General features: G+C 45.8%; 1 protein-coding gene across 3 annotated transcripts in view; it reads left to right on the top strand.

The window, feature by feature from the left end:
• The window catches only part of DVL1 (dishevelled segment polarity protein 1), a 69,877-nt gene that overhangs the window by 4,138 nt on the left and 41,409 nt on the right, over positions 1-24,330 (top strand). For all 3 annotated transcript variants that reach the window (XM_061450247.1, XM_061450246.1, XM_061450248.1), the window contains exon 2: positions 22,984-23,053. In XM_061450247.1, coding sequence (XP_061306231.1) covers positions 22,984-23,053 — 70 coding nt within the window. The remainder of the gene's footprint in view (positions 1-22,983; positions 23,054-24,330) is intronic.

The raw sequence follows: 24,330 nt of genomic DNA, 5'->3' as shown, positions 1-24,330 counted from the left end.
ACTGCACTTTTAGGTGCAGTTGTTCCTTGTGCAGGACTTGATTTGCTTGGTATTCCATGTGCTGAAAGCTGGCGAGCAAAATGGGATTTAAAGCAGCAGGAATCAGGTTTGGGATTATGAGCTGAATGTGGCAATCTCTGATACAAGAGGAGCATGAGAAGCACTGCTTTGTGTCTTTTCTCCTGCAGGCAGTGTACCGTCTCTGTTCTCACCCTTGCCTTAAGAGTAGCCCTAACTGTGAAGCAAGGAATCCTAAGTGACAAGTGTCTTGCTATGGAGAAGGTTTGGGGTTGAGTTCTGTGCTTGGAAAACATGTTTCCATTCTTATTCAGGAATAAGGCAGCACCCTGTACAAGAGGGTAGGATTGTGCCTCTTAGGAGGACTGCTGTGCTGTGGAGTAGTAAGAGCATAGTTTTGGGATGGGGTTTTTTGGTAGTTATTGCAAACAGGATTTTAATGAGGTATTTTTGCCGGTGTTTTTAAGGAGATCCCCTCAAGACTAAAGAGCAGCATGAAAGGATGCCCACCTCCATACTTGTTTGAGAGCTGAACAAGCAGGTGACAGAGGCTCATATAGGTCAGTTACAGGTAGGAATTTGTCTTTTTTGAAGCAGAATAAAATGAAGGCAAGTGATTTGTATTTGCATTAGCAGATATGGAGCTGGTAGATTCATGTGCAGAGGGGGCTAAAAATAGCAGCTTAGGAAAATGATCTTTGCAGCTCTGTGACAAGGACTGATGCCCACAGTCTGTATGGATCAGAACTAGGCAAGGGGACATTGAGGAAACTAGCTGTGTGAATGGAGAGTCAGGAATACTCCACAGACTGCAAGACCAAGATGTAGGGTGGATGTGAAGGTCTAGAAAGCACTCACAGGATTCAGGATGATGTGCAGGTTAGTGACTTAAATGATGAACAGATAGGAAGAGGTGTGCCATATAACTCTAGGCCTTGAAATATAACCAAGGTGATCTTTACAAAGCAGCCATATAGGATCTGTGTACTGGTTTTCCCATGTGCATCTCTGTCTCCTTCCTGTTTAGTCTCTTTTACCCTCAGTGTTACTGAGGGAACAGGGTGTTTTTAGGAGGGGTGAATGAGTAAGGAAGTAATTCTGTGAGGGTAGAGCTGATGGAAGCAGGAAGATCTGTGTCCTTGCAGTGTTAACCCTCTGTATTTTCTGTTATCTCAGGCTGCTTCATCAGTCAATAGATACCCAGAGATCTGAAATACAGTCAGACTGAGAAAAAGCCAGCAGTTTACTTGGACACAAGCTTAAAAAGGGTTGGCAATTACTGCTGATAATTCACATATTTCACCATATAGATCCTTGCAAATGCCTGTGCCCTGTTTACTGAACATAACTATTGGATAGCAAGTGTGCTTGAATAGATGGGAGCAACAGTTAGGTTTCTTTTAGAGATGTTTCTTATCCTGTACCCTTTTTGGCCAGGTTTGCCTGTCTGTAGGCTAGAAAGGAATGATTGTGTAAGAGTCAGAGCTGCCTGCAGGTCAGGCTGGGACAGCTCTGATGTAAACAGGCATGGCTGACCAAGGAAATGCATGCAAGGCATGCTCCAGCCCATGGCTGAGATTCATGACCCTTCTCTCCTGCTGCTGCCAGCTTTGCTCTGGGAGGCTGTAGCAGGGTGTGTGGCAGCACTGAAGCTCTCATTGGGACTGATCCAAAGCCTGGTGAAGTCACTGAGACTCTGTCTCTGAAATGCACTGCATCTTGAGCCAGTTTCTTGCTGAACTGTTCTGTCACGTGAACGGTCCTGGTTGGGATGTGGGACTCGCTGTGAGTGCAGTGGGAGGATGCTTTCCCCATAAACCCACGATGGTGAAGTAGGTTGAGAAGAGAAGATGCTTGGGTTGTTATTAGTCCTTTGAGACAGGTAATAAAACTGAGTGTTGTGACTCTGGCTTTACAGTTCAGTGGGTTAGTGATGGTTCTTCCCAGCTCTCATCCCACTTAGCATGGTCTGTTGCACACTTAAATCACAGAACCAGTTAGGTTGGAAAAGACCTTCTAGGTTACTGAGCCCAACCCTTAACCTGGCACTGCCAAGTCCACCACTAAACCATGTCCTCAAGTGTCCCTAAGTTCCCAAATTTCAGCTTGATTCAATCAAATAAACTTGGAATTATGTTCTGAAAATAGGGAAGTGCTTAAGGCCAGGCTGGACACAGAGGCTTGGAGCAGCCCGCTCTCGTGGAAGGTGTCCCTGCCCGTGGCAGGGATTGGAGCTTTAAAGTCCCCTCAATCCAAACCATTCCAGGATTTATGATTACTAAGAGGAGATCCTCAACCCAAGTATCTGGATCAGCAACCACATAGAGGCCTTCCAGGAGAAGCAGAATTCTTAAGGCTGGAAGGGAGCTTTCATTAATACCTGCAGAAAGCTGCAGCCCTGTTACCCAGTGGAAGCAAATGGAGGCTTTCATATTAAAGCACTGCATTGAGACTTGGGAAATAGCAAATAAAATGGATTCAGCTACAGATTTAGGCTTGGACCAGCAAAGTGCTTGGAGCCAGTGAAGTGCTGAACCAAGGCCTGTGTTAGCCCCTTGCCTGATGAGCATAGCCTCTATTTCTCCCAGCTTTTCCCCATTTTCCATGTTGAAGCTTATAAACCTGCAGACTGTGCCTCTTGTTCTGCTGTTTATACAACATCAAGCACTGCTGCTTTTCTGTTTGCTGACATCAGAAAGCACTATTGTAGCATCAATAATGTGTCTAAGAACACCAGCCTGAGAGACCTCAGAGCTCATACTTTGTAACCACACTAGGTTGGCTCAGACATACCTTGCCAAGCTGATTCTGATAGCTGTCTGCAGTACAAGTCACTGCTTATTTGAACGTCCCAGCTGTAATGTAATCTAAATATTTCAAACAACCCCTGTTTTCTGCTGGAACCTGAGCACTGCTCTGCTCTCAGGGTGGAGCATGTTCTATTTATTAAAAGCTAATGCTATGAAAACATGCTAAAGGGATACATCAGGTTTGGGCTGCTTCCTGTGGCTGGTGATCTGCAGTGGGACAAGTTAGAAAAACAAGTTTCCTACTGTTCAGTTAATGAGCACCTCCACGTAGTGTATGCACAGTTTTGTTCCTCCTCTTCTTTCCAGTGCTCAGGTAGACTTGTTTTGGCTTGAGAATACGCAACAGACTGTGCAGCTGCTGGAAACATTAACCATCTCTACAGGATTCGTGTGCAGCAACGTATGTATGGGCTTGCTGTAGCTCTGATCAGAGTTTGCCCATGAATTAGTTTGAATTAAATGGGATTTATTTAATAATAATAGTTTTTGAAAGACTGTCACCATTCTGGCCTGTCACAGGAGAGTGAGTAGCAGCCAGAGGAGATCCAGATGCACAGGGAGGAGATCCATGCTCAGTGCTTTGAAACCAGCCCCACATAGCTATGGAATAGATGAAAATTTGGAATGAAGGCATTAATTTACATACAGTATTAAAGCCTGCAGAGATTTCCATGGTATGTTTGAGCTCAGCACAGCAGCTCCTTCACTTGGATTGTGCTCACCTCTAAGCACAAGCAAGCATTTTTGCTTGCAATTCAGATTCTGCTTTAAATGCAGCCTGCTATGAGCCACCACAACTGTGTGCAAGCTGGGTAGTTACTGATTAGTACTGTCAGGGAGTCACTGAGGAGCTCTAAGCACCTATTTCAAGTGCTGTGCCACGGTGTTAGGGGGACAGGTTGACAAGGTGGTGGTTATGAAACAAGCTGGGCTGGGAACTGGGTGAGCTTTAAGGTCCCTTTCAACCCAAACCATGCTGTGATTCATTGTCCAAAGTACTCTTGTGGAGAGTGACTTGAGGTGGTGCCAGGTAAGCGTTCCCTGGACCTGTTGTGGTGCGGTCCTTTCCCTGATGCAATGGGCCCTGTGAAGAAGCAGAACTGGAAAAGAATCAGCTCTATATTAGCATGAATAAAAGCCTAATCCTTTACTTGTGTGTGCTACAGGGGCATGATACAGAGACTTACTTTATCTTCTACACGGTACAGAACTGCCTTAGATGTAGCCCATCAACAGCCAGTTAAAGTCTTTTGGAAGCTGTTTTCTCATCACGATTGTAGTTGGCCTGAAAATCAACGTGTTAAAAAGGTGAACTCCTAACAGCGTCTCAAGGAAGCAGCATCTGTTGCAGTAACATCTGATAGTTCGGGCTTTTCCGCTCGAGTTCATGGCAGCTCCCACTGTTTTCTGACCTTCTTTTACTTTGAGAGTATACAGAAAATTCCTTTCCTCACACACCCTCCAAATGCTGGCAGAATGATCCTCTTCTGGAGGAAAACAATGAAGAGGTCATTCTGCTGTCCAGAAACCTGCCCGTCCAGGGGCTGCATCCAGCTATCTCCCGAGAAGATCCCTTTAGCTACTAAATCCTGCTTGTTTTCCCAAACTTGATAGTAACCTTGAGCTGAAAGACACCCCTTGGACTGCCACTGCCACCACGATGCCATTTTCTGATGTAATTAAGCACCAGCTCATGGTTTAATGAGTGTTTTGGGGAAGGATGTCACTGGTGATTTTGCTGATGCTGTTTCAGGGTCCCAGTCCTAAGAGGAGGCTACTGCAGGCTTGAACTCCAGTTTCTGCTGTGGAGGTTAATCAGTTGAGACAAGCTGCTGAGCAAATACAGAGGAATTTACAGTGCTTGAGGAAGGAGGGACCTAAATAGTTGCCTTATGATTGTGTTGTGGCTTATTTCCATGTGAAATGTAACTGAGGGAATAATGATCATTTTTGGTTATTTCACTGGCCTTGGTAAAGCATGAAAAGAAGATATTCAAAGCATACAAACCATGGTATTTTCCATTCAGTTGTTGGAATGAAACACTTGAAGGTAATAAGAGAACCCCTTCATCTCACCACTATGAGGGTGGGACACTGGCACAGGGTGCCCAGAGAAGCTGTGGCTGCCCCATCCCTGGCAGTGTTCAAGGCCAGGTTGGACACAGGGGCTTGGAGCAAGCTGCTGTAGTGGAAGGGGTCCATGCCTGTGGCAGGGGTTGGAGCTGGAGGAGCTTTAAGTTCCCTTCCAACACAAACCAGTCCATGATCTATGATTACGCCATTGACTTGCTATGGATCACTTGGCTCTTGGGTTTACTTTTCCCTGTTTCTTCATTCCTGAAGAAGATAACATCTCCTTGCTGAAAAGTACCAACAGGTAAAGTGAGGTTGCCATCCTTGGCTTTGTCAATAACAGAATTGGTGCAGACCGTGCGTGCCTGATCAGTGTGAGAACTGATCTGCATGGGATGTGTGTGTGTCTGCTGCAGGCAGAGGGTGATGCTGGTGGTCCATCAGCTGCTTACTAAATGGAATGTGCCTTAGGGCTGTGATAGAGGAGGTGGATCCTGAGGCCCCTCGAATCTTATAAGGATGGCATTTTTGAGTTGTAATGACCAAGGTGTGGAGTCCATCCAGTGCCATGGAAAGCTGCTGGGTTTGGGTAATTCTGCTTTTAAGGTATCTCTGACTTTGGAAGAAATGTGTTATAGGGGTTGTTGAGCAATTTGTGAGGAGCAGCCCTAAAAGGGACTCTCAGATTTTGAGTTACTTCTTTATTTTTAACCTCCCTTTGCACTTCTGAGGTATAGAAGTTGATGCATTTGGAAAATCCTTAGTAAGTAAGTGTGCAAACACTGTTTGTTAACAGCTATCTTACCGTGGGGAACCGGGACAAGAGCTCGTGTTTTAACCACTCTCCGGCTGTTAAAACCAAGCATTCATCGCATCAAGTTTAAGGGGAACAGATACTGAAATTGTCTCAGAGTAAGAGTTTTGTTAGTTAAATCCTGTCTGTAACCAGGGATATTTAAATGGATTTTCTCCGCCTTCCCTCTGGAATGTGAGCAGAAGAATGACTGCGTGGGTTGAAGCACTGGTTTGGGATTTGAGCTCCGAGTCCAATTCTCCCTCTTCCAGCTACTCTGTATTTGACCTTGAGTAAGTGATCTAGTCTCTGATACTACAACCAGTTCAACTTGTGCCTCGTTTAATTTATGGACATGAGCTGTGCCTCTGGAGGAGACTGTAAACATGTTAAAATTACATGCCTGGGAAACTTGTAAATAGGGGCTCTCATTTGGGCCTTCAGCTCTGAGCTGTAGATCACAGTAAAGCTCAGCCTTGCTGCACACTGGCATAAATGCTGAGAGCTTGCACTTGCACAAGCGTGCCACTGCAAGTGCAAGGGCTCTCCATCACATTTCTCTTTCCTTTTGTTGTGCTGAGTCCAGGAGAGGCTCTTTCTCCCCTCCCTGCCCATCACGTTTTGGCACTGATTGCAGTAGAAGTTCTTTGCCATGACCAGCTTCAGTGATTGTTCCACTTGTACCTGCGTAATATTTTCCATTGAGCTTACTGTTGTGTTTGAGTTCTTTAAATCCTATAAACAAACAAAAATGATTTGCCAATGCACAAAGAATGGAAGCACCGAAAGAGTGGGCTTGCAGGGCTTTGGGGGCTGCTCTTCAAATCGATTCATTTCCAGCTGTATTTTATGACCTTTTCAGTTTTAGACTGAAAAAAGGTGAATGGGAGAAAACTGATTGAGGCCAGAGACTTGCCTGGTACAGAGATGAGGACGGAGGAAGGATGCAGGACAAGCTTTATGTGAAAGAGAATATGCAAAGAGGTGTCTGACTGTAATTACATCTTGCTCTTGCTGAGGAAGAAAGCGGCCCAGTGGTAGCAAGTGATGGCAAGGTACGAGTGCTGCAGAAACATGAATATGCAGGACTCTCTGGACCAACCGTGCTGTTTCTAACCAGAGGTGCCAGTTAAACTGCTGGATTCAAGGGAGAGGTTGGATTTCTGATGTCATGGGGAGACGTGCAGGGATACTTAGTCACTGGAGATGGTTGAGCAAGTGCAGCGCTTGCAGACGTGCTTGACAAGTTCCCCATTTCAGTCTATGCAAAAATCCTCACTGGCTTCAGTGGGACTAGAAACTAATCCTGAAATGGTACAGAATGTACCTTCCAAAGAGCTTTGGGGAGCTGGAATGAAGGGAACGTAAGTGATGGCCCTGAAGCTTGTGTGATTGCCTTTTGTGTTACTTGATTCATGATGACTCTTGCACAGTGTGTCCTGATCAGCTTGGAGTGAAGGTAATAACAGTTGTCAATGCAGAGTGAATTCATTTGCTGCTCTCAGAGCTGTTTCAGCTTGTGCTAGAGTCTCTAGCTTGTAAGGATTGCCTGTAGTGGAGATGGAAATCCTCTTCCTCACATGATACTGGGTAGATGCATCTGAGGCAGGGCAATCAAACAGTTAACGTTCGGAAGCCTGCCTGCCTGTCTTTCAGCTTGTCCCAGCAGGGGTTCCATTTCATGGTTGACATTAGCCATGCTGTTCCAGCTCCTGCCTCTTTCACATCCTGCTTTTCATCCCCCCTCCCTCCTTATGTTTTTTTAATCCATCTCTTATTCAATGTAGTTAATAAGCAAATTTGTCATCTGCCGAGTTTTGTCTTTGCTTTGCTCCCCCCACCTCCCCTTCAGACCCGATGAACACTGAGCCAGTGAATTGCAGATAATGCTGCTGTGAATTCTCCTTTGCTGCAGGGCAGCTTCGCATGTGGAGTGCCGAAGTGACTCTGGTTCCTGCGACTGAAACCAGGCACTGCAAAAAGAACTGGGAGCTTCATTCCTGACAGGAAGGGCTCATGGGTGTTGAAGCTTGAGGAGGCATCTCCCTGACAGGTTCTTTTTTGGGGGACATCTATGGCTGCTCTGCCTTGGCCTTGTCCTCTGAGTGTATCCCTGTGATTGTGAATCAGGCACTCTGAGAGCAGGCTCAGCTGTGCTGTTGTACTTTGCATTCCTACTCCTGACGGCCATAGAGAAAGGGATGCGTTAGGCAGAACCTCTTCCTGTGCTTGGCAGTTTGGCTCCTATTTGCTCCAAGCTTTGTCAGGCTGTTGTAATTATCATGGAGACACAGATGTGGTGTCAGCTTGTACATAAAGCACTTGGACTAACCCTCATTTTTCTCATCTAGTGAGCGAGGAAGTGCCACTGTGCTCTCGTTTCCATTGATAACCACTGAGCACTAGTGAAGCTTTTGAGCAGGGTGAGGGCAGTCTAGAGAACCAAGCCCAGCCTAATGTATTTAGGGGCAGGGATTAGTGTATTGTACTAGTGCTGGATAACATCCCAGTGCTCTCTGGAATATGAGTTTTGCAGTCTTGATGTACTCAATGGGAATACATCCCCTCCTCACGCACACAAGGTAACAAGATGTCAGGGAGGAGGGAAAGCCTTTAAGGTGTTACAGATGTATCCTTTTTAAAGAAGAGTCTTGCTCTTTCCTTTACATGAAATAGAAGTGGAAGTAACAGAAAACAAGTGAATAGAAAATATAATCTATCCTGGGACTGTGGCCTGGGATACTGGATACAGGAACAAATTCATGGCGTAATTACCCAGCGAAGCCTGGCAAAGTGACTAAGGGCTGCTTCCAGCGAGTGCTTCTGGATGCAATTGGTTTTGACAACCCTGAGTCTATCACTGTCATTCCAATAAAATGTGTTGCTTCAAATTAAGCAAAATAAGACCTTTCTTCCCTTTTAGAGGCCCAGAAACTCTTGGGCCTTATTGTTCCTTTCTCCTTTTATCCTGAGGGCTTCTAGGAGCAGTAGCAGTGGTGATTTGTCTCTGGATTCCAGGCTGACAAGAAGCTTTACAATATGTCAGTTAATAATTGGGGTGCTGTGAACTCTCAGCAGCAGATTGAATATCAGCAATGGAGCGTTAGAGCTCTATTTGTTTTATTCCTATGTCAGACAAATCAAGCAATGGCTTTATAGCTCTGCAGAAATGGGACATGCTCGTGAACCTTCATGACCTCAGGGATCTGATGGTGGCTTTTGGGTAGGAAACAACGATGTGGGTGTTTGAGCAGTTGGTTCAGCTTCCAGTGCCTGGGAATTGAGTAGCAGACAGACCACCACTGTCCCTTGCCCTGTTGAAAGGCCCAACAGAGAGGCAAAGGTTGACTTGGTCTCTGAAAACATAGAATCAGAGAATCATAGGATGGTCTGTGTTGTAAGGGAGCTTAAAGCTCATCCAGCTCCAACCCCTGCCACGGGCAGGGACACCTTCCACTAGAGCAGCTTGCTCCAAGCTCCTGTATCCAGCCTGGCCTTGGACGCTGCCAGGGATGGGGCAGCCACAGCTTCTCTGGGCAAAACCTCTCTGTTGGCAGCCAGAGGTTCTTCTGAGGGTTAAGGATTGACTCATGGAGGTTTCTCCAGAGTCAGGAGTACATTTAAGCTTTCTTGGAGTTAGAATCAGAATAGTTCGGGTTGGAAAGGACCTTAAGCTCATCCAGTTCCAACCCCCCTGCCATGGGCAGGGACACTTCACACTAAACCATCCCACCCAAGGCTTCGTCCAACCTGGCCTTAAACACTGCCAGGGATGGAGCATTCACAACCTCCCTGGGCAACCCATTCCAGTGCCTCAGCACCCTCACAGGAAAGAATTTCCTCCTTAGATCCAATCTAAACTTCCCCTGTTTCAGTTTGAGCCCGTTCCCCCTTGTCCTGTCACTACAGTCCCTAATGAAGAGTCCCTTCCCAGCATCCCTATAGGCTCCCTTCAGGTACTGGAAGGCTGCTCTGAGGTCTCCATGCAGCCTTCTCTTCTCCAGGCTGAACAACCCCAACTTTTTCCTTCTTCTCCTCCCTGGAAAGTCTCCTTCATTCCTTCCAGTCAATACCTCGTGGCTGTTTTGTCCTCAGAGGACACTGGATGTCACATTGACCTCAACTTAGCAGTCCTCCATGCATCCAAAGAAGGATGTGTGGGACAGACGTGTCCAGTGCTGCATGTGTTGAAGAAATGTGTTTCTGATTTTCAGCAGTTATTCTAAGAGTTTGCCTCAAATATTTCCCTCTTAACAACTGAATTTGGTTCTTTAACTCCTTAAATCTTAGGCCGTTGGGTGTAAGTACTGGATGTTACCAGCTCTCTGTAGCTGCTCATGAAAAACCTGGCTCCTAAAATTGCATTAGCTCTTAAAAACCTATTGTAAGTAGCCACAGAACTGCTTTGACTTTTTCTTGCCAAGACTGTTGCTTTCTCACCTTCATATATTCTTGTGCTTTAAAATACTTTAACAGCAGTCAGGTAGAATAAATCAGCTCAATAGAGACCTGCAGATCTGTCAGCTCAGGGACTCTTAAAGATGCTTTTCTCTAAGGATAATAAGTATAGAAATCTAAACGCAAACCAAAACCAGCTCTGCAATCTGTTATTCCTTTCCTAATGTGATTCACTCTCCCGAGTGTTCCACTGCAAGTGCAGATGGCAGAGAGCATTCCAAAAGTGTTCTGCGCAGGCAGGGTACCAAAGTTGAACCTGTGCTCTCAAAGGAAGCTGGCTCCTGGGCTCGAGGCACAGTGCTGCTGGAGAACAGTGCCTGCTGGGGCAAAGGGAAGGAACTACCTGACAGCATCTCCTTTGTCCCTGTGTTTTCTTATGGACAGGTTTTCTTTCACTTGGGACATGGTCAGAAGGTTGTGTCTGTGGTAGGAAGTTATAACAGAGATCTGCTATGGTGTTGGAAGCTGTCATCCCTCTGTGAGGTTCTTCAAGAGAAACAGTTGCTTCACGGGCCTTTCCAACCCTAACTATTCTCTGATTCTATGTGTGTTTCTGATTCCCCCACCAGACAGACTGACTTTTGAAAGGGTTTTTAGTGGCTTATTGGATGCTGGTCCTAAAAGCGACGGCCAGACCTTTACCTGTATGTACTCAGCATGTGTCTGGGCAAATTTAAGCACCTAATCTATGTTTCAAAGTGTAATGCCCGTCCCTGCTGCCCCTCTTCTCATCCACGCTGTCTCCTTTATTTAAGAGCTTCTTTTCCTCTCTTCAGACTCCAGGGATCAGTAATTAAGAAATCAGCCTCTGGCTGCTTGGATCACCATTGGCAAACTGCTGCAGTAACAGAGCTGCTGCTCTACCCGAGTCTCTGACAGCAAATGAGTAAAGATAGGAGCACAGCTGTAATAGAATGGGCAGATTACGAACCCACTGGGATTGGGTCTCTTCTTATCTGGCTCTGCCAAACAGCAGGATATATGTCTCAGTGAAACAAAAATTAGGAAGTGACAAAGTGGAGTGGTCCTCTTGAGAGATGCTATTGGTATCCTTCTGCTGAAATAGGATTTGGAAAGCTCAAGAAGCTATGCAGGATTTACAGTGTGAATTGGTTGAGTTGGAGCTCTTCAGCCACCCTTTAGTGTGTAACAAAAGCAGCAACAGAATCAGACTTTACCTCTTCAGTGTTACCTTCTGTTGATGCTGAGGCAATTGAAAGCCTGAGCTGTGAAAAACTGCTTAACTTCTGGATTGGAGCTCAGGAAGTGCATAGGATTGTGGTGCTTGTGAACACTGTGATGTGAATTTGGGCTCTTCTCATTAGTTTGAACTTGATGGGGCAAACAGCTTTTGCTTCTCTAACAGGATTTGGAAGACATCACAGTCCTGCAGTGTGTTGCAGGCTGAGTATTACATAGCCATATACAAACACAGAGTCTGGCTGCATCTGCCTTTCCAGCACAGGTTGTTCCTGCTGCCCTGTGTGTTCTCTAGGGAGAGGGCAGAAAGCTCTGCAGGGGAGGTCTTTTTGTAGTCAGAGGCCCCAGTGGCTTATGAAGCTCCCATGGTAGGAAAACAGGGAGTTTGATGAGAGATGGATGATGTAACTCTAGTGATATTGATGCACTGAAGGGCTTTAAATGCTGGCTTTAGCCATGTTTCCCTTCTCTTTTCCACACTAATACACTGGTAAAGTCAGGCAGAGGTTCTGTTGGATTCTGCACTTAAACCTACAAATACTCATTTAGAAGTCAAATGTTCTTGGGCTGTGCAGGTTGGGAATGAAGGGTTTGCATTTTGCTTGCTCTCCCTTTGCATATGGAAAAGGTTCAGTTCTCTCCTTGTGATGCATAAAATCTGAACACCTTTTATGTGAACTGTTTCTCTGAGCAGCCTCTGAGGATGCTGAAACACCTCTTCAGTGGGAGTGGGAGATGGGAACCAAACAGGCAGAGCTGGGCAGGTACAAAGCAAGAACCTCCCGAATGAACAGTGACCCTTCCCGGCACAGCCGCCCTTTGTGCAGGTTGTAGTTGCACAAGGGCAGTGTTTGAGGAGCACCATTCCATCCTGCATGCGTGTCACTTCTTGGCAGGCTTGCTCCTGGCTTTCGAAGGGCACCGTTGCTGAATGGTTCAGTGTTTGAGACCCATCTCATTTTTATTTGCCTTATAGGAATGGCCTCAAGAGCTGTGGGCAAATGCTTCTTGCTGTCTTCATGAGGAACAGGGACTGGGTGATCTGATGGGAAAGCCTGCGATGGCTTTGGAATCTGTGATGGAATGCAGTGTAGGGAAATGGTGAAATACAGCATTGGGGTTCTTTCATTGCAGTGTTTTGTTTGATCAAACCTGTGTCCTTCAGTCCTGCTGTACATTGAGATAAGGATGCCCCACACAACAAGAGCAAGCTCAGGTCTAAACGCCAGCATGGGGCTGAGGGTTGTGCTTGCTATCCGGAACTTGTTTCTATGATTCATTTCTCCACTGGAACACCTTTTCAATGGTGAAAAGAAAGCTTTCTGAGGCATTGGGGTGCAAATCTTCAGCACTATCAGCATCCCATATGGGCATGTATCCAAAGACTGCCTGTTTCTTGTGACTTGGGATTTTCTGACAAGCTGGAAATCTGGCTTTCAGTGCCTAACCAAACTTGTAGGTCCAGTTTTACTTTGAAGATGAAGTGTGGGTGGAATTTATTGCCAGGTCTGAATGCAGAAGGTCTGAACCCAGCTTTTCATTATGTTACATATAGTCTTGCAGTGTGAAGCATTAGAGGCTGTGTCTGTGCATCCCCTACGCCAGTAGCATGTTGTTCCTCACTGGAGACTAAACTTTGAAGGGGTGTAGACAAGGACAACTTTATGTTGTGATCTGGATTTGTCCACAGAGGCTGTGTTGAGCAGCTGAAATGGGTTCATCTTTGAGACTCAAAAGGTTCTAGGAACTGTGAACTAAACTGATCTCCGTGTGATGCAGAACACTTGAATCTTGTACAAAGAACTGCCTAGTGGAGGCTTCCGGTGGTTTCCCACAAGGAAGAAATAAGGATGCGTGGTCCTTTAGGGATTTCTGTGTAATCCTGTGGGAGAGCTGACATTTTGCATGTGCTTTGAAGGTAAGAGAGGTGGCAGCCTCCGCCTTTGTGCCTGGGTTTTATACAGGTCTGGAGGCAAGAGGCGCTATCGCATTCATTTGCGGCGTAGGTCTGACTTGTCATGCATGGGCTGTGAGTTATCCTTCTGGAAGCTGGAGTGGTGTAGACCAAAAGACCTTATTAAAACAAACCAAATAATTTGCACCACATCAGTGACCGGAATTATGCCATTTCATTAAAATATGTCTAGACAAATAACCTAGAGGGAGAGAGATGCTATCTGTAGTAAGCATTTGAGGTTTCTGCATAGGGATCATGCTAAATGCATTTAGGAATAACTTCTTTTCTCTCCCAAGTACCTGGAGTCCTGGAGGACTGTACCACTGCTGGATGACATGGTTGTTTCTCCTGTGATTGGCATTCACCTCTTGCTTAGCAATTGTTTAACCTGCCTGTAAATGATATTTCTGTATGGGTGAACACTTGTGGCTACTTTCTGACCTACCTTTATTATTCTAATGGAGTGCTTTTAAGAGAGCACAAGAGGAACATTTCACAGAGGGGTAGGGATTGATTCTTATCTTGGGTGCTCTGCTGTGTGTTTAACATTTCTTGGTTTGTGTTGTTTGGCAGCTGGCACTGCATCTGTCCTGGCTGTGCGATGCCTTTATTGAAAACTAATTGGGTAGTTGTGTTAAGAGGTCCATTGGTTACTTAGAAGGGTAGAAATAAACTCCCTTTACTTGTGGCTGGTTAGGAAGAATGCTCTATGCTCTAAGGCACTGTGTTGAACTCGTTTCTTGCTTTCCTTCTGGAGGACTGGAAGTCATTCTCATTGAAAGATTGAGAGGTTGGACACCAGAAAGGTGCTCTGTTCCATTTTGAGTGGTGGACTTGATGGCATGTGTGGGATTGGGGTCCTTTGGCTTGTTCCTGGAGTTTCTTGCTGTGGAATTGATTCCTAAAGGATAGCTCTGCCAGGGTCATCCTTCAGTAGTTTAACATTGCACCTGATCGTCAAAGGAAGAGCCCTTGTTCTCCTCCCTTCTTCCAGCAGCAGAATGGGCACCTCTCTCCTTACCATGGCACATGCTGAAGGTGGACCTCTAAATAGCTGCAAAAGGAATATACACAGTTACTCATTTCCTACACTGAGGACCTGGCTGTATGTGGGGTTTTGTTGTGCCGCTCATTGGTATGCAGAGACTTGGGGTTTAGGCGAAAATGCAGTTATCTTTAACATGGTGTTTGGGTGGAGAAATGATACAGAAAACCTGTCGCATTTTTAAAGGGCAAATACCGTGCTTTCTTCTCTTTTACCACGTTCTGTGAGCTCTGCTGGTACCACTGATGCCAGAACAGTTGCGCTGGTGAAGTGGAATGCTCTGGTCTGTGTGATCCTGCCAGCATCAGCAGTGACAGGGGCCGGATCGTGCTGAGGTGGGAGTAACACGTTTCTGTACATGTACATTGTTTGTCCCTTTAAGACAGAAAATCAATTCCTAAGGTTACAAGACAGGATTGGTGGCATTGCCTTTGCAAATGGGCTGCTTGTCATCTGGTAACACAAATAGAGGGTGCTGGCAGGAGTCTTGAGTTGGGAAGCTGTTTTCTGCTGCTGAATTGTGAAGGCAGTGGAAGCACATGTGATTGTGCTTCAGCACAAACCCTCACTGTGCTCTCTGGCATTACTTGCCTCATTTATTTGCTTTTATAGATACCCACACGTGATGGGATTGGGGTTGCCACGTCTGCCTGTCCTTCCAGCGCCGGCTGTTCTTGTGGTCCCTTCCTTCTGTGGCTGCTGTATGTAAATGTCAGCCTTTACACTGAAAAGACTCTGTCCCCAGAGAGCGTGCACGTTGCACATTTACTGTTAATCTTGCTATGAAACAGGGTCTTAACCTGGGGCAGAAATAACTGCCTTGGCCATGGTGAAATGTGTGCAAGTACACCAAGATAAGAGACATCTGGTGCCTGTGGGCTCCGTCTGATTGGGGGTTCATCATTTGAATAAGAATAATGGGATGTTGCAAAGTAGTCTTGTGGGATTTGGGCACAGGACCTATGACACAATGGGCTGGATATTGCTCATTATATTTTCATAGCATCCTTCTGAAGTATTTATGGTGCTCTTCCTCCAAATTACCCTCCTTTGTCAGCTCTGCCTGGCTCAGACCCACTCCTGTAATGAAGCATCTGGTTGACTTGCACACTCTGGAAACCTCAGCACTGGGACAAGGGGCTGCCTACATGCCATTTTGGATGTGTGATAGCAAAGAGTGTCTCTGTCTTCATTTGAATCCTATCAGTGTGGGAAGCCCTTGGAATAATTAGTGGTGGGAGGCTTAAGTGTGGTCTGGCAGCCAGAGGAAGTACCTGTGTCCCTGGTGTAATCTGTGGCCTGTAGTGAACCTTGTAACTCCATTACTGCTGTTGTCACTGCTTGCTGTGGGAAAACTAACTTGGGTTTAGTACCTTGAATTGCTTCTCTGTCCCTTTTGACACTGAGCAGATGAATTTCAGGCCTAAGCTGAGGCATCCACACTTCAGGCTGGAGGTCCAAGAGCACTGGCTGCAAGTGATGCTTTTTGCATGTTGATGAATTGAGGTTATGTTATCCCAAAACAGCCTTAGGGAGGATGTGAAATCTTAGGCTCTTAATGCTTCCCAGGTAGCTTCAAAAGGACTGGAAGCATGGCTAAGAGTCAGTTTGTGCTGAGGGAGGCTGTATTACCAAAATCACTGCTCCCTTTGCACAAAATAGAGGGTTTAGTGGTAGTATCTGGTGGGTGGAGCAGGCAATAAACTTACAAATGGTGCAGCCTCTCTTGCTGTTTGTCACTGATCATCTAAAAGCATCACGAACCTTCCCTTTCAATTCCCAGCTTCAGTCCTGGCTTGGAGAATGCCCCTTGGACTGTGCATTAGAAACCAGCTCAATGACTTGGTATGTAGCTCTCCGTGTGCCAGGTCATGACCTGACTTCAGCCTGCAGAGGCTTGGGTTTTCAACAGGCTGCATCCCTGCCTTGGCTCTGTGTGAATGTCACCTCAAAGTGCTATTTTGAGTCTCCTGCATTGGAGTTCTGAAGCTAATTGCACCCTGGGGAAAGCAATTCAGAGCCAGCTGTTTGAAATGGGCATCCCACAACCAACCCACTGCTGGCAGCAGTCTCTCTGACACTCTTTTTCCTAGGTTGTTTTCAAGAACTCCTTAATTTTAATGGAGGGCTTGTTAATATTTATTGTTCTGTAGCTAAGACATTGGACTGGGACTTGGAAATGGGGGTTCAGGTCAGCATTATGTTGACCTGTCCCTTTGCATTGTGACTTGCTTGTCTTTGTGGCAGAGGCAGTGATTTGTAGCTGCCCCTTGGGACAGTTGCAAGAATAGATTCATTAACACCTGTGAGATTGTAATATAGTCCCATACATAATTTAGTGGAGGAAAAAGGGGAATAATAGAAAAGGCAGAAGACTGTCAGTGTGGCTAAAATGCTGTGCTTGTTATGGACAGTTTGGCCTGTTCTTTTCCAAACGCTTTCTAAGGGTGTATATGGTATTGATGGAAACAAATGGTAAGGTCTTACAACTCCAAAAGTCAACCATTTGCTTTGCTTCCTTATGCACATGGTTAACCTTTTTTCTGCTAGGTTAGGTGGTCATGGAGTGGAGGAAAACACTGTGCACAGCTGGGCTTATCAGTGCTAAAATAGACTGATTTCTGTAGATGTCAACTTATAACGCCATAAATCCTTGCATTTCAGTGGGGTTTTCACACCCTCAGCATCTGCACAACCCATGAAATATTGTTATTTAAGGAGTAGAGAAGCAAATCCTATTCCCTGGATGCCATTGCTCTGTAACAGTCAGTCATTAATATTTGAAAGCACTTCATTGGAAGCTGTTCCTCAGGGATGCTCCAAAGTGCACTATATTTGGAGACCCTTTCAAGATAATGGGCGAGGGTCTGTAGCCCAGCACAAGCTAAACCGAGCTGCACTGGACTGAAATGGAAGGATGAGACAGATCTGGGCTGGGAGCCCAAGTACCAGTTGGTTCAAAACACGTGAAACCTTTTAGTATGAGTCACTGTGTCAGCCTGTTGCACTTGGTAATGACTGATGGGCCCTTAAAAGTGCTTTCAGTGTGATGCAGATGGCTAAACTGGATTGCTGGAGATCAAAATTCCCCTGTTTACAGTCTGGAATCTCTGCTTTCCTCCCTCCCTTCCATGCTCTTGTTGTTCTTTTTGGGTTCATGTGCAGGGATCTTGCTTAAGCAGAATTCTGGACCTCTCTAACCGAGTAATGAGGATTTCTGTTGCTCCAGTGCCTATCTTAAACAGTCATCGAGGAGCTTCTAAGCATGAAGGTCCCATAAATTCCTTGCAGTAAGACAGGGTGTAATAGGCCAACTGGCCTCCTCAAGGTCATACAGTGGGTTGGTGCCAGAGTAGAGCCTAAACAGATGGAGTTGGCCTTGAATCCCAGCTCATGGCTATTAAAAGTGCAGCTTTATGTTTGAAATGAAGAACAGATTGAGGCCGATTCTCTGCTGGGGAATGCAGTGGTTCTTCATTCATGTGCTGAAGCTTAGGTCAGTATCTGGTATAGGATCCAAGTACCAAAGCGTTTCCAGTCTCCTGCAGTTCTCCTGCAAGGTGATAAATGATCCTTGCAGTTCTTGAAGCCTGGCATGGAAAACTACTGGCTGTGCCTCCAGGAATCAAGGTGGAGTGGAAAAAAACAGGGAAGAGGCAGTTATGTGGGCAAAAGTATTTAGTGTGGTGATGATAAAGATGAGATGTGGCAGAAGATAACTGGTGTATATATAAATACATGAATGCATTCACTGTTAACTGCAGCCAGAATCACTACCACTGTGTGCTTTGATTTTTAAGTCATAAGAATAATGTGGGGCAGAGCAGCTGATTAATACATGAAAAGAAGAAGAAGAGAGTGTTTCTCAGTGCATTTATCACCTATGCAGGACGAGATGACTTCCCTAGCACCAACTGCACATGGTTTCTTGCCTCTTCTTTGTGTGAGGAGGGGTTTGTTCCGTGGTTGGGTGTGTCACTGATATCATAACTGTGGGCAGCGTGTTTGTAGTCATTTCTGACAGGTTTATGTGGCATTTGCTGTACCCAAGTGCATATATGGAAAGGCAGAGCATTGTCAGTGTTGTTTGGGAATAGCAGCCTAAAAAGGAGAGCACTGGTTCTGCTCTGACCCTGTGGTATGTTGAGGAGTGATTGGCACGAGCCTTGCGCAGGGAAGCACCGTAGCTCTGCCTCGGAATGCTTCAGCATCATTCCCTGCTCACCAGCTCAGTGGGGTGCAGGCAAGATCTGAGGCTTGCAGCCATCACAGGAGGCTCTGGATCATTTGTGTTGAGCAGAGCCCTTCTGTGCTGCACTGCACTGTGGTGTTTATCTGCTCTGCAAAAGGATTTCTGCTCCTCTCTTCCCTATTTCCAGAATAAACCTTACATCCTTGCCAAGCCTCACCTGCAAATCCAGTGGCTGGCTTTATTTTCACTCATTTCTCTGGGCTGGAAGGCTGGCTAAAGGCTCTCTTGTGACCTCAGCTAGGAGAAGCCTGAAGGTTTAATTCTGCATTAAAGATTCAGACTGAAATGTTAATCAGCCCCAGAAAGGCTATTTTTAGAGCTGCAGCTTTGGCTTCCAGTTAAGTTGTTGCAATTAGGATTACTTATGGGTTTACTAATTTAAACAGCTTTGGGGGAAAGTGATGCTTCACAAGGAGCCTGAAGAGGTTGTGGAACCTCCATCCCCAGAGGTACTCAAAGCTAGACTGGACTTGGCCCTGAGTAGCCTAAACCTGCTGCGAGCAGGAGGTTCATTAGGTGATCCCTGGATTTCTCTTCTAACCTACGTGATTCTGTGAGTCAGAACTAAGATGTGAATAATTTCTTATCTGCCTCTATGGTGATGGGAGTCATTGAAGATCATGTATAGAACAAATGGCTGAATTACTTTGCCTTCTCTCTATAGGGATCTCCAAGCAAGTTATAAGAAGCAGGGAATGAAGCTCCCCTCCCCTTTCCCCCATCAGTAAAGGACAATAAGAAAATTAAGGCAAGTTTTGAGTATGATCACAGTGACAAGAAGGGATTAATGTACATTAGGATGAGCACTTTGTGGCATGGTACACATGAACCTGGAGTGAATCAGTAGGGGCCACGCTGCTGTCTCAACCCTGCATTTCCCATGCATGGGGCCTTGGAGGTTTGGGCTTGCAACTGGTGAATGAAGCAGAGAATTCCCTTGTTAACCTCATTCTTCTGAGCAGAAACCAGAAATCTTCTGGCTAATTCTGGCGATTGAGTCTCACAGGCACGTATGATGCAATCAGAGTGCAAGTGTGTGCAACGCTATCAACCCCATGTTTAATATCCAATTGCCTAAATGCTTATGAATCAGAGTCATTAGAGGCTTGTGGGGTTCACTCGGTGTTCTTAATGGGCAGTCAGCTTATATTCTGAGGCAGCAAACGGCTTGGGAGTGGGATGAGAGTGAGGGTAAGGCTAAATCCTTGGCTGAAATCCTCTTTGGAGGAAAACAAGAAGTAAGGATACTGGGAGGGTGACTGGGAATGTAAACCTGTTGTAGAAGCAGGTGAGGTGTGAGACAGTGAGCAGGACTGGGCCTGGTGAACGCAGAAACACCTATTTGTGCAGAGCAGGGTGGAAGCAAAGCCAGAGGAGCCAGACACAATTCCAGGAAGCGAGAGGAAGGAGGGGCTCTTACCAGCAGGGATTGTTTCATTTGGTAATTAGTTCTTACATCTCCTCTAAGTCAAATAAAGCAGAGGATGTGAGCTGCTGAGAACTGGTCCCTCCTCCCCCTTCCCCGCGCATCCACACCCTTTCTTGCACATACTCTCCCTAAGTGCACACTGTGGTGATGAGAGGTTTGATGGTGAGGGCTTGCTGGTGATGTAGAGCAGGTACCTGGGGGTATTCAAGAGTGTGGGGTCTTCTTTATGGTCTATCACTGATGAACTCTGTGGCCCTCGGTGAGTTGTTCCCCTGTGTTGCTCTTTTACCTGGTAGATGCATTTAAGGGGTGAAATAAAGGGTCTAATATCACATCCATCAGGATTTTATGGTGAAGAAAAGTCTTCAGGTGAATTGTTGGTGTGCTGGCAGAGTCTCCCCTCCCTCCCCTTTGCAAAAGGGAGTTATGTACAGCCCGAACACATCATGGCAGTAGGGGCAGACCTGCTGCTGGGAGGTATCATGACCCGAATGAGCCTGGAAATGACTGGTTTGTTCTGTTACTGTTGGTGTTCATTGAGTGGCAGCTTTGAAAGGGCTTTGGGGATAGGTGTTTATTTGCTCTTTTCTCTTTCTCAGGGTGGTTCATAACCCAGGTTAAGTGGAAGATTGCGTGTGCTGGGATGGAGACCGTATGTGTTCCAGCCCTGCCAGCAATTACAGAGGCACAGTGCTGCCAGGAGGCAGGATGTGACCTAGGAAACAAATATCCCCTCTTCTGAAGGGAAGCTTTAATTCTATGATGTGTTTCTTGGTATCAGATGGTCTTTGTTCTTATTATCAAGCAGTAAGTCCATTAACTTGTATTTGAGAGCACTGGTATCCCACAGTGGACCACATCCAATACCAGTACTTCATCTCACTAGGAGGTCTCTGGCAAATGAAACCCATCACCTCTTCTTCCTTGCCATGCTAGATTGGTTCCAGGTTGTGAATCCATTATTTAAGTCCTTATCCACCCTGGTCTTAAGCTGCTGTATTAGTTCCTAATGGACCATGTGTGTTCCATGAGCAGTGACATGGGTCTCCCTCTGCCCTTGCTTCTGGGTTCTTCTAGAGCAAAACACATCTTCTTGAATACAAGTTGTCCTCAAACTGCAGTCTATGGCTGCAACCATTCATATATATTCCTTTCTGTTTCTGCCTGAGAATTGAAAGGAGCTGCCTCTTTACTACAAGTAATGATTTGTAAAACAGTGATATTTGAAATTGGTGGCTGCTGCTGTCTTTGATGTTCTTGGCACTGTTGATTGCTACCCAAAGCAAGCTGGGAATTACCGTCAGTCATTCTCTTGCCTCATAGCTCAAGGCTATATTTAGTAGTTCAAGTTGCAACAGATCTGGAAGTTGTTCCCTTTAGCAGAAGGCTAATGCTGTGATAGAGCACATCGCTTTGGAAGCGGTGACTTCAGCGCGCTTGTCTTCCACAGCGAAGACAACTGAACCAGTCTGGGCAGTACTGCAGGGCTGTCTGGACTACCACTGTATGTGTTGGGGCTAGAAAGACACCCCCCCCACCAGGCCTTTCCTCTGCAGAGAGCCTCAAAATCAATATGGTTTTAATGCTGGAGCTTTGCCTCACTCTTAGAGCTCGATGCAGAATTACATGTGATCCCTGGGATGCAGTAAGTGATGTTTCCTTATGGGGTGGACAGGGAAGATGCTGTCATTTAAAACATAGAGCTGACAAGACAGTGTTATTGCAGCATTTCTCTTTGCTGGTTCTGCAGTTGGATCTGTGCTGAGTGTTCTCTCCAGGGCTCCCTGAAACACAAAAGGGAATGTCTGAATCCAAGTCGATGCATTGGAGCTGGAGATCCAAGCAAATGTGGAAATCTCTGTCTGCACGCAGCGTTTGCAGCTCCAGAATTACAGGTCTGAGAGCTTCGTTGGCTTGTCAAAGGTTTTGAAAGCTTGATTTCAATGGAGTTTACTTTAATTGCCTCTTCAGAGTCTAGGTATAAATGACTAGAACCAGTAATGGCATCATACGATGTGTTTCCTGGTGCCAAAAGGTGAAGGCAGGACAGATGCATTGGGAATTAAATGAATATTCAAACTGTTTTTCTTTCCAATAGTAGGAAAGGGGTGAAGGCTGTGCTGCTAGCTATTAACAATGCAAATCCATGTGGAGACAGAAGAGAATGTTCATTCCTTCTTTTAGTGCAAATGCAGGTATTGCTGGTGCTGGGAGTTACTCCTCCTTTACCAAAAGTAGGATGGAAACTTGTCTGTTTGCTCTCCTCTCTTCTCCTTCATAACCAGTTCCCCCCCCCCCCCCCCCCCCCCCCCCCCCAGTATGCCACTGGTTCATGCATAGTCAGTTGCTTTGTGGCTATTGTGGGTTTTTTACACAGCAACAAGAAACACAACAACATAAATAAAGGAAAATGTGGTTGTGGAACCACACATTTTCACTAGGTTTGACTCGTTCAGGTCGGCTTTCTCCTTCAAGCTTCGAGATGGTAAAAACCAAATTGTCCCTGTTCTGTGCAGGGACTTGAGGCCAGAGTGTTTCTGCTACAGATCTCCTGTTTGACCTGGTATAAACACCACTGCATTCCCCTCTCTGCCCATTTTAGACAGTCCCCATCTGAAGAGCTTTCCTCTGTGCTTCCTTGTTCCCAATGCTGGTTGGAGCCCTTAGGTAACAGAAAGAATGTCACATCAGTGTGTAGTAGTGAAGCCTTGTACTGAAGAGCAAACCTGGTGTTTTTGCAGTTGGGTGACTATTTGTTAGCTCATACACATAATAAACATCTTGCTATCAGCAAGTCTGTAGAGTATTTGTTCTTTAAAGATAGAAGATTTGCTGATAGCAAAATGGCATCAAAACCTAGTGTTTTCCTGGCCCATTTAAGAAACCACTGCCCCTTCTGAGCTGATGTCATTGCAAACTCTTCATTGTCTTCCTGTTTCTTTTTCCAGGGTGGTAAAGGAGGAGATCTCGGACGACAACGCAAAGCTCCCTTGCTTCAATGGAAGAGTGGTGTCCTGGGTATGTTGGTTCCTGTGTCTGTGTGTATATGTGGTTTGATACCGTGGGCACAGTGGCAGGGTAGCTGGTTCCATGCATCCTGATTGTTAGAAGTGTCTTGAGTCTCAACGGAAGCAAAGGCTTACATTTTACATGAGGATTACATGTGCCTTCCCTGTGCAATCAAATACAGTATTGATTGCATGCTGCTGCTCACAGTAGAGTGCACGTGTGCATGCTACTATTATGTAAGGATAGTGCAATGTATCTTTGAAACATCAGTTTGACTGGGAGAGTGTTCTTAAGTAATGATGCCGTGTGGTTCATCACGTACAGCCCCTGCTGGGTTCTAAGCAGCTGAAAATGTTGCTGATGTGAGGGCAAGGGCTGGCAGATGAATTGAGCTCAGCTTTATCATTTAATATGATCAACTGCTTTCTGCTCTATTGACTGCTTTTAATCTTAAGGCACTCGGACTCTGGCAGCTGGGTAGTCCCAACAGGTTGTCAGTATTAGGCAAGTAGAGCCAGAGCTTTGTAATGCATGGGCTTAACCTTAGTCCTCCTGCGCACCCAAAGGTGTACAGAGTATGAAGTGCTTACTAGGTTTTATATGAAATTGAGGTCTTAAAAACTTGGGATAAAGTTTTCCCTTTGGTTTGTGCTCTTTTGAAAGCTACCTGTTTCGTCACTGGGAAATGCATCCAGATGGAAAAGGTACTTCTTTGGCCTTTGGGCCCCAACCTTTTGACTCAATAGCAATAGCTGACTAATAACCAGGGTGACTTCCAGAGCTGTGTATTTCCATTCAGCCAGTGGGTGTCAAGTATCTAAAGGCCTTGATTTGAAAATCAATGAGGGTTTCAAAGCACAGTTAACGCTGATAGAGACCTGTGCTGCTGGGCAGTGCTCAAGGGAAGAACAGGGATCTGCCTACTTGCCTTCCCAAAGAGGGGTTGATCCCTGTGTATTGTGCTCCATTGAGGAGTAAAGTGGTTGTTAGAAGTGTTCATTCTCTAGGATAAAATATCTTCATTAGAGAATGAAATAATGCTTAACTATAGAGACAAACAGCCATGGCCTTTGAGACCTGATGGTCACTTGAATACTGTGGGAGACAGCACAAGGCTCTTTCTTAATGAGGTTCTGGCTTATGTCAGTTCTTGTGCAGGAATTGGACATGTGATGGGGTTCACTGCAGCCATGGCAGAACATAGGTGCTAATGGCCACTGGTGTGGTGTGAGGCCCTTAATCCTCTGAGGAGCTGGAGATGGCTGAAGGGCTCAATCCTGCTGAGT

The sequence above is a fragment of the Pezoporus flaviventris genome, unplaced genomic scaffold (assembly GCF_033815535.1).
Source record: "Pezoporus flaviventris isolate CSIRO_AGI_PZ_B2104156 unplaced genomic scaffold, CSIRO_AGI_Pfla_v1 ptg000009l, whole genome shotgun sequence".
Taxonomy (NCBI): domain Eukaryota; kingdom Metazoa; phylum Chordata; class Aves; order Psittaciformes; family Psittacidae; genus Pezoporus; species Pezoporus flaviventris.
This window is presented reverse-complemented; position numbering and strand designations above follow the sequence as displayed.